Source organism: Barbatula barbatula (genome assembly GCF_947034865.1).
Source record: "Barbatula barbatula genome assembly, chromosome: 2".
In the NCBI taxonomy this organism is placed as follows: Eukaryota; Metazoa; Chordata; class Actinopteri; order Cypriniformes; family Nemacheilidae; genus Barbatula; species Barbatula barbatula.
The window spans coordinates 30,884,320-30,895,043 of record NC_136767.1 but is presented as its reverse complement, the minus strand read 5'-3'; the positions used below and the strand labels follow the sequence as shown (position 1 = coordinate 30,895,043).

Sequence of the window (10,724 nt, the reverse complement as noted above, 5' to 3'; positions counted from 1 at the left end):
CTGAGATATTTCTCTTGAGCAAAATAATCTACCATTTGTCTCCCTCAGAGTTTCAGAAGAGATGTGTAAAACTGAGCTCAGATTTATCCAGCGCGGATGTGACATTTTGCGTTGTGGATGTGACATTACAACACTCAGAGAATGTGTTTGTTACCAATATACTGAACCATCGTTTGTATTTGACTAAACCATTGTTGATAGAGTTTAAACGTCTGAACGACATCAGTCTATGTGCGCAGGTTTTCTATTTTAAAAAAGGGAAATATAAACATGCGTTACGGATGTGACATAAAAGGACACCATTTTTGGAAGACGACAAACTTTATTCACAAATTCACAAACCTGAAGCAATAATTCCCAACAACTGAAGAAGGGATGAACATAAAGCGTCACTTTAATTTAATTTTCACGTGTCCATTTATGAGGAATATGTGCCGTCGTGGAAGTGACACTCCTGAAATGGCTATGAAAAATGATGCACTAAAAATAAAACAAATGCTTTAAAGACTTGAAGAGAGGCCTGACTTGGGTATTTGAATCACCAAATGTTGATTTCTGAGCTGTTAGTATAGTACTGAAGTTTTTTCATTGTAAAGTTGGCATTTTCACGGAATTGTCCGCAATCAAAAGTCAATTTTATTGAAGATCTCAAAATGAACTCAAACATTTCTCATCAAATTGACTCAAATCCACATGTACGCAAATCTCACATTTTCTTTCGAGATAAATCAAGTTGCTTTTAAACACGTTTTAAGTCACGTTTGTGGGCTGTTTGGTTGGATTTCACAGTGACACAGATGGGTACAGATAAACCAAACACTCAGAGAACAGAGAGAAGATCAAACTCTAAATCTCTCTTATATTACATGTGGCCTGAACAAACAGGAGGAAATGCCACATTTCAATTGCTTCGACTGCTGGGTGTTTTCTTCTGACCAAATCCACCACCATTAAATCTCAAACAGAGCAGTCGTGCGTTTGACTTTATTTGAGTTTTATCCTCAATAAATCCTCAGACGGACAGCTGAAGCTGTCTGAACGGTACGTGACTTGGAATAGATCAGGTTTACCGCGGCATGAACATTCAGAGAAAACACAAACACAGAGATTTGATGGAGGGTTGGGTTTCGTTTACGTATCAACTCGGTCTTATTAAGATGAAATAAAAAGAGAAACAAATGAGAGTCTAATGGTTTAAACACATGAAGAGTATGAATGCGTAATTGAATGTAGATTGTGGAAGTTTGGGGTATAATGTGATGAGAAATGTTTCAGTCAACAATATCGACTTTTGATTGCAGACTTGACAAATCTGAGCTCAGATTGTCGACATCTCTTCTCAAACTCTAATGACGGACACATTTGCGTCATTTCAGACCCTTGTTTCTCAGGAGAAATATCCGAGACGCAGACGAGACGTAAAGTTTCCGTTGACTTTCATTGATGTCTAGGAAAAACGATCTGATCTGTTTTTTGTTTCTTTCTTTTGGGTTGTCAGCCGTTCACGAGCGCTGAAGGATTCTGTGAGGATGAAGTGCGCAGGAAATGATGATAAGATAGTGATGTTTGAGCAGCGTTGAAGAAGACCGGCCGCAGTTCATCCGTACAAACTGAGAGATCAATGCAAGGGACGGCTGTGTAAATCACACCGTTTCCTCTCAAGCAAAGGTGTTCAGCCATGGACACAACATCGTGCGAATGCACATTTTAAAAACACGACGATTAGCAAGCTTCTTATCTTCAGACGGGACCGATCAAAGGTGCCCTCCGGCTCGGTTCGTCCGCCAATTTCAGCGCTTTTCTTCTCCAGTCCACTATCAAAGAGTTTCAGATAACAGTCATTCACAAAAGCCCTATCAGACAAACCCTGTACCTACAGACCACAGACGGAGGGAATTCTGGAGGGGGGGGCCCGGCGAGGAGGGGCGAGCGGTGTGTGCGCGAATAGAGGAAGGCAGTCAGGATGACAGGCAAGATTAGGGAGGGCTGAGGAACGCTGTGAGAAACCTCGCTGGAGGTAGAAGATCACATCAGGAGGAGGCATGCCAGGAACCGGCTGGTTTTGACATTCGCCCGTGGAATAATTACCTGGAACTGCGAGAGGAGTAAGCACTTTGATGATTCCCAAATGGAAAAAGGGCGTCTAATGAGAACCGTTTTAGTTTGCTTCATGTTTTTGGGGCATCCATGCACGTTTCATGAGCAGCATGTTCTTCCGTGTGGAATACCATGAGATGGACAGTGAGTAACGCCGTGTCTGAATGCAGGACCGTGTGTGTCGTTTATCTTCTGCTGGTGTTTGTGGTCCTCTCGTCCGGCGCCGCGTGTCATCGCAGCGGGTGTCGGGCGAACCGGCCGCCCAGGGTCACCAACTCCACCACCTCCGGGCGGCATGTGCGCAGCTACGTTCACCTGCAGGGCGACGTGCGCCAGAGGAAACTCTTCTCCTTCCAGAAGTTCTTTCTTACGATCGGGAAAGACGGGAGAGTCAACGGCACCAAGAGCAAAGACGACCCCTACAGTGAGTTCCTATGAGTTTAGTCGTCTTTCAAAGTTTAGGGTCAGAAGAAAAATCATTCTGATGTTGAATTTAAAGGGTGTTAGGAGATGCGTATGGAGAGTTCACACATTTTTTCTAAAACTCAAAGGAAGCTCAGGATTCAAATAAAAGTGTACATGTACCTCTTTTTCAATTCAATTAAAATAGATTTAAAAAAAGGACTATAGCACTTTGTGTTATATAAGAGTATATCAAGTTTTTATGAAGTTTGTTCAATAAGCAGAAACAATGATATAAAATTTAATCAAAAACACTTAAATTATTATTTTATGTGTAGTTAATGTAAAATTCAATATAGGTTTATAAATATGTACAGTATATGAAAATATATAACTGAATGTTTAATTAAACGTTTGTTTGAGGTTCATTTCAGACTAATACAAAAGTTTCTAGACGTAATGTTTTTGCAATATTAAAACGTCACTTAACAACTTTAAATGATTTACAAAACATTCAAACATTTTTATCAGATCTATAAGTCTATTTTTAATGACAATAAAAAAAATGGCATCAATTCGTTCTGAATCTACATTACAGACTTTAATCGTGATCGACTCATACAGTAAGTGTTACTTATTGATCTTATTGGGCATTAAATGATGTCTGGATGTGAGTTGATATGTGGAGCGACACAGGAATAATAATATTGAACTGCGTCAATAAAACACACAATGAATTGAGCGTTTGAGGAATTGTGCGGTTGGCTGTAATATCTGCTTTAGTGGTGTCCTGACTGACAACCAGAAATCTGAAAGCCATTAACCCAAATACTGTCAGACACCTTTTAGACGGATACAGCACAGAAAACATAAGTGACAAATCATAAACATATCCCAAAGACTGATGTTTCAAGGGTTATAAATATATTGTACAGCGTCTGTTATAGAAGTGATTTGTATTTGAGATAGATGCAGAATGTGTTTCACCACAACTTTATTAGGCTTTGCTCATATGGAGTCCATGTGCAGATAAGAGTCTTCCTGTTTCCTCTGTGCGTGTGCGTGTGACATCCCTTCCATTTCCAGGCCATGGCAGGGGGTCATCTCTCTTAGATACACGTATTTGTGTCTGGTGCCTTGAATTACTAATAAATGATATAAAACAATAAATAAGAAAGAATAGAGTGATGAGATAAATGGAGAAGAAATTCAGACTTTTGCTCAAGTCTCCTGATCCTCAAATATTTCTCTCGTAAAAACAACTTGCTACTATATAGTAAAATCTATCCAAATAGTTTTGGATTTTGGATAATAAATTTGACATACATCCAGTTTTATTCAAAAGTGACGTCTTACAAGTGGTCTAACTACGATTGTCTCAAACATTGCTCAGATATGTGATGATAAGTCTCAAAAGATTTTTATACGAGAATAAAATGATCGTCCCCCCCCTCCCCCCCTTCATTTGGAAAACAATAAAAATGTTGATCACAAAAAGAATAAAATGATCGTAATGATTTTATGCATTGGAACTGTTTATCATAAAGTTTATCATAAAGAGGACGTTTATATTCACATAACAAATGCAAAAGGAGCAACATATGACACAATGATATCTGCTGTAACACTTTTTTACTGTAACACATTTTTTACTGTAATGTTTTTTTACTGTAACACTTTAAAGTGCAGTTTTGTTTGGTTTGTATCAGTCAGTTGTTTTATTACCGTGTGTGTTTGTTACTGAGGCCGTGAGACACATAGGAAATGTCTATCACATACTGTGTGTGTTTGTGTGTGTTTGTGTGTGCGTGTGTGTGTGAGTGTGTGTTAGTTTCCTACTGATATCCTCATGTCTGATAACATCACACACACACACTGAGCGAGTCTTTTCCAATTTCACAACTCATTTACAGCATTCACAAGCATGTCTCTTATTGAAGTGGTGTTCAGCACAGCTGCTTGTTCTTATGTCTATAGGAGTTAACACATGCTTCTGTGAATGTACAAACGTCTGTTTGTGTATATGAGAAACGGCAGCGATGACACACGTGTTCTTAATTAACTGCATTTCACTTTAAGCGTCTCATGAGAGGACAAACCTCAGATTAAGCTGAAGGTCTTTACGGGCATACTTGAGTCAAACGAATCGTCATCAGATATTTTGAGGCGATTCAGGGGAGAAAAATTCATGCTCGTAGGTTTTTTTTGCTTAGTCTCATCTTCGTCTCAGATATATCCTGAGAAAGAGTCGATGTTTGAGAAGAGATGTCAACAATGTGTCAAACTGAGCTCAGACTTGTCAAGATCTCAATATGAACTCAAACATTTCTCATCACATTTACTCAAATCCAGATTATTTTACCTTTGACATTATCGACACATCCGCCCAGAGACAGAGAAGCTTCTGTTAGCGGACAAGGTTTCATAAATGGCGTGATGTGAATATCACCGCAGACACATCAAAGGTGAGCGGCTATTCACCATCACCAATGGGATGCGGACAGAAGAATAATGGCGAGCGGGTGAAATTACACGAGTCTTTCTAGCGCAGGTCCAGTGTTTATGGAAATGGATACTGCAGAAGTGATGCTCTCCTCAGGCAAGACATGCTTTGGGAAAGACAGTCCTTTGACATGCCTCTGAATGATGTCACACGTTTGAAAATCCCGGCTTTGGCTGGGAACGAGAGAAACAAAGGGTTTTGTGAGGTGTGTGACATCATGCCGATGACCGTGATGCAAAATGAACAGACGAAAATCGAACAGGTTGCATTGGTTAATATTAATATTAATATTAGTGAACGACTAAACTGAAAGGGAAAAAATCAGCCGAAAATGAAAGTTCTTTCATCATTTATAGGCCGGATGTCATGTTAAACCTGAATGACTTTCTTTCTGCAGAACACACACGAAGATATTTAGAAGAACGCTGAACCCCATTGACTTCAATTGTATGAACACAAAACCCCGAGACATTTCTCAAAATATCTTCTTTTGTGTTCCACTGACGAAAACGTCATGTACAGGTTTACAGCCACAATCTAATATATACAATAATGTTAAACAATGTATGATATCTGAAAACTTTAGAAATAGCTTTTCGCGGGATTCATTATGAAATGAAATTAGCTTTTGCGTTCACCGCTTGTTCTTGTTTCTTACAAATGATTGTAACACAGCGAGAGCTTTTAACGCGGCGTCTGGTCTGTCCTCACGAGAGACTTATAGCATTTTATTGGAATTCCAGATTAAAACATCCTGATCCTGTCTGTTGTGTGTCGGAGACTAATGAGACCTCGTTTGATGTTAATAATGTGTAAATATAACTAAACCACACAGGCAAAAGTTATTTCTGACATAAATTAATAATCGGTTTTTCTTTTATGCCCAAAATCATAGGATATTAAGTCAAGATCATGTTCCATGAAGATGTTTTGTAAACCATAAATATATAAAAACGTATTTTTTTTGTGGATGAAGCAAAATCGGCTACAAAAATGGCCGCCCCGTTGAACAGATAAGAGCATATGCTGGGTTAGGTGGGTTTTGATGGTGACCAGCATGTGACCGTCTTAAACCAGCACAAACTAGCATCAAAACATACCTAACCCATGTTGTTTTTTTCAACAGGGCGGGAACACACCTAAAAACCAATCGTACATCAATGACAAGCTTATTTATTCAGCTTTCAGATGATGTAAAAATCTAAATTTCAAGAAATTGACCCTTAAGACTGGTTTTGTCATCCAAGGCACAAATAAGGTGATGTTAGGGGAAGGGTGGTCCAAGGTGGTCCAAAAACGTTATAACGTTTCTATTCGATGAAATCATATCCTAAAAGAAAAACGTAAACAAAACGAAACATTTTAATTTATCAGAAATAAACTGAAATAAGTTTAAGGCACTCAAAATTATAAAAAGAAACAAAAATTCATATAAAATAATACACACATCAAATTAATTCATCTAATCAGCATATAGAAAAAAACTAAGAAAAAATTAAATGACAAAAGCAGAAAAGAAAATAGCTAAAACCTTATTAACATAAAAACTGAATCTAAAAATGAAAGCTAATTTCGATATATGAATCAAACTAAACAAGACCAAAACTCTGCGGTGGTCTCATATATAGCATCTGATAACACAAATATTTGTACGTGATCATAAGTCATCAATATATTTGATCTGTTTTCTCAGAAAGACTGCAAATGTTTTGACAGTTTTTAGAAGTACACACACTAAATGTCATTCAATGAACAAAATGTGTCAACAAAATGTTGAATGCTCTCGTACTCGTAAGTCACTTTCTTAAAAAGCGTCTGCCAAATGAATAAATGAAATGGAACTCTAATCTTTATCTCATGTAGTTATCGTGTGTTGCGTCTCAATTATCATGTCCTCAAACATCGTCTTTGTAGTTGTCAGCACGGATGCTTCAGGCATGAGCCAGACGTCCAGGAGACCACCAGTACAGAGCGAGACCGCCGCCATGTGTTCTACAGATGGCTTCACGTCTCCACCGACACAATAAAACGAATGCAGACTCCTGTGTATCGGTACCGACAGACATGATGCAACATTGTCTGTTGCTTTGCTCAGAAACTACAACTGTTTGTTTTGTTTTTCATGACAAAAACAACATTTTCAGGCACCAGACACTGATAGCTATAAAGAATAGTAGATTTTGGCAGAGCGCTGTGGAAAATGCACCTCCACAAAACAACTCCAACCCAGCGTTGAGTAACGACGTGCAGCCAAGCGTGGCATGCTCGAGAAAACATGCAGCATGCAAAGAAAAACTGAGCGTTTAATGTTGACCTCCCGCCGTGTTTCTCCACATCTGCTGTGATTTTTCTCTCTCTGTCATGCAGGTGTTTGGATTGTGTTAAATATACTGCCGATTACAAACAGATTGACTGTAATGACTTGGCTTGCTTTCTCTCTCTCGCTGTGCGCTCTCTGGATTTGTTGAGGGTCGTCATTGACGTCGAACTTAAAAATAAAGGCGTTTCGTGATTTTTGCTTTACAAAAGCTTCTTTAGATTATGTCAAACGAAAGGTTCTTCGGTTCTGCGATGGCATCGATGTGAAGAACATAAAGTGAAAAGTTGTGTGTAGATACATTACAAGTAATTGAAAGTTTAGACACACCTACTTAATGTTTTGATTTTTTCACATTTTGGAAACTATGAAATATAACCAAAGTTAGTGACTGAAAAATGTTGAACAGATAAAACCTGTTTTGGTCAGTTGTATCCACACACTATGTCTAATGGAGCCGAACATGAGATCTATAGATGTGAACCTGTGTGGTTTTAAACATACGGCAGGCGTGTGTGTCAACATCATATTTTCACTAGAAATTGTTAGCCGTTCTTTCTGTGTGTGTGTGGGAGAGCTCCATTCATCTGCAGTCTGGTGTCTCCCTGCTCTTTGATCACCGATCATTGAAGCTTCTATAATCCATCTCAATGTCACGCTGTCTGTGTTTCTCGCTCTTTCATGCTTTCATCCTGAGCTGAGAGGACACAGAACAGTCAGATAGTTTTACAGTCTCACTTGATACCTGGAACCCGAGACTTCACGCGCACACACCGACACTACCTGTGCTCACAAGCACACATTTACTCTTTCACATCCCCACATCCATTACAGACTCAACAGTATATAAACCTGTTGACCCCTTATAATTGTTACGATATCTTATACGATAAAAATGATTTTTTAACAACAGCATCCATTACAAAATGTAACAAAACTGTTTAAATGCAATGCACGCTACAATGTAACTGAGTCAAACATCACAAGTGGACACAAATGTAACGTTATCATAATGTCGCACAAATAAGAGCAAATAGAGCGTAACGAAGTCATTTAGAAGCGTGTGTGGCTTTATAAACATCATCCAGTGTGTCTTTCCCTAAGTAGGGGGCAACAGAACTGTTCTGAGCAGCAACTTTAGCTGTCATGATGATAATGTCTTTCAACACCATTACACTGATCAAAGAGCAAACCACCCCCAGCCCCAGGGTTCACACCCCCAACCAAAGGGGTTATCGGTCTCTGATAACCAGCCATCACATGACGTCCAGAGAGAGAGAGAGAGAGAGAGAGAGACCAGATGAAAATGGTATTGCTCTGGAGACGTGATGGATTTTTGAGTTGTGCTTTCAGTCTCAGATGTTTCTCCTAAAGTTGTTTAGGAGAAATGAAAAGAGGACCCGATGAGACCCAATAGTACGGCGGTGTACAATAAATGTAGACTGTAGAGGTAGAATAATCTTGATTTGGGTAAACTTGATGAGAAACGAGTACTTTGAGTTCGTATTGAGATCTTCAATTATATTGCCTTGTGTAGACAAATCTGAACACATTGTTGATCTCTTCTGAAAATTTTTCTCAAGAGAAATATGTGAGCTGCAGATGAGACTTTTTTCTCTGTTTAATCTCATCGATGTCTAGAAAACGAAGCGATTCTTACATGTGTTCGTGGTGTGTTTCAGGTATTCTGCAGATCACATCAGTGGATATCGGTATCGTCGCCATCCGAGGTCTGGGCAGTAATCTCTATCTGGCTATCAGTAAGAAGGGAGAGCTGTATGGGGCGGTGAGTACTCGAAATAATACAAAATGAGAGCTCTATATTATCTCTCGAGTATTTCTCCTAGACATCGATGAACAAATGGAGAGCCAATGGAAACTTCATTAAGCAGAAATGTCACAAATGTCTCTGTCATTAGAGTTTGAGAAGAGATGTCAACAATGTGAGCTCAGATCAAAAAGTCAATATTATTGAAGATCTCAATATCAACTCAAACGTTTCTAATCACACTGACCCGAATCCAGATTACGTTATGTTCATTTTACACCTCCATACTCAACAATTCCAATCTCGTGTCTCTTAAGAGAAACACGTTAGATTAAGTTGATACTTGCGTAAATGAAACTCAACTGAGAACCCCGTCTGCTCTGTATATTTCCAGAGAAACTACGGTGTGAACTGTCGTCTGAAAGAGCGGATCGAGGAGAACGGGTATAACACATACGCATCTGCCCAGTGGAAGAACAAGAAGCGCCAGATGTTTGTGGGTCTGAGCGCTCACGGCAGGCCTCTCCGCGGGAGAAAGACTCGCAGGAGGAACACAGCGACACACTTCTTGCCCATCGTGGTGTGACTTTCATAAAGCTGCCGGGATCACATCGAGATCAAAACGAGATTAAAGACTCGTCTCTTCATAACGTCTGTGCTCGTTTGAGATGTTCAGTGTTTGTTTGCACCTTTGTTGCTCTTTGGTTGCTGGCACTAGACATTATATTCTCACACAAGTTCATATTGAGTTGTATCATGTACAGGAGAGCGGGTCAATGAATGAGGAAAGATAACTGCAAATCTGAAATTGTGGATTATGTGTGGAAGAATTTCCTTTAAGCTCTTAATAATAGGATCACATTTCTTAACAGGTCTGTTTACTTTTATTTTTTTATTTAATGGTCTGCTGAACATCTTGTAGTTGCACTAAAGCTACATGTACTGCACAGAGAGAGAAAGAGAGAGAGAGAGAGAGAGAGAGAGAGAGAGAGAGGAACTGGGGATATGTGAATACATATGAGAAATTTGTATCTGTTCTGAAGAAATGTTTCGGACTGCTTTAAAGTAAATTATTTATTTGTATTGTATTTAAATAAAATACTTTTAAAACATATTAAATGCATAAAAAATGGACGACATCCCTTTAATTCCTGTGAAATACAATCTATTTTGTTATGCTCCTAGTTCTGTGTTTTCATACTTTTTACTCTGATTGTTCTGGCCGAAAGACATCTAAGACTCTCGATGTACTTGATGGTGTAAGAAAAATCTAATAAAACATAGGTCACATTTGATCTGAAATCTAAATAAAATACAAATACTTAATACAGAAATAATTATTAATAATTTAACATATATTTTTAAAAATAAATGATCTATAATTCATTAAAAAGTTAAATAGAAGAGATATATAAATAATATATGATTGAATACATTCAATTATAAAAATGTTGACAATTAAACACAAGTTCTAATCCTTCCGTATGTTTAAGATTTTCTTTTAAAACATAATTCTCAATACTGTTATTAAAAACCTACAACATAATGATTCTTACATTTAAATCAGTCCAAATATTATAACTAATATCTAAATAATATTTGATTATTCAAATATTATTGAGATAAAATATAGTCCA

At 38.2% G+C, this 10,724-nt stretch overlaps 1 protein-coding gene across 1 annotated transcript; it reads left to right on the top strand.

Annotated features, from left to right (window-relative positions):
• The first annotated feature begins 1,988 nt into the window (after positions 1–1,988).
• fgf10b (fibroblast growth factor 10b) lies at positions 1,989–10,270 on the top strand. Its single transcript, XM_079481783.1, has 3 exons — positions 1,989–2,521; positions 9,002–9,105; positions 9,482–10,270. The coding sequence occupies exons 1-3, from the start codon at positions 2,230–2,232 to the stop codon at positions 9,671–9,673; spliced, it is 588 nt and encodes a 195-aa protein (XP_079337909.1). The 5' UTR covers positions 1,989–2,229; the 3' UTR covers positions 9,674–10,270.
• The last annotated feature ends 454 nt before the right edge of the window (positions 10,271–10,724 follow it).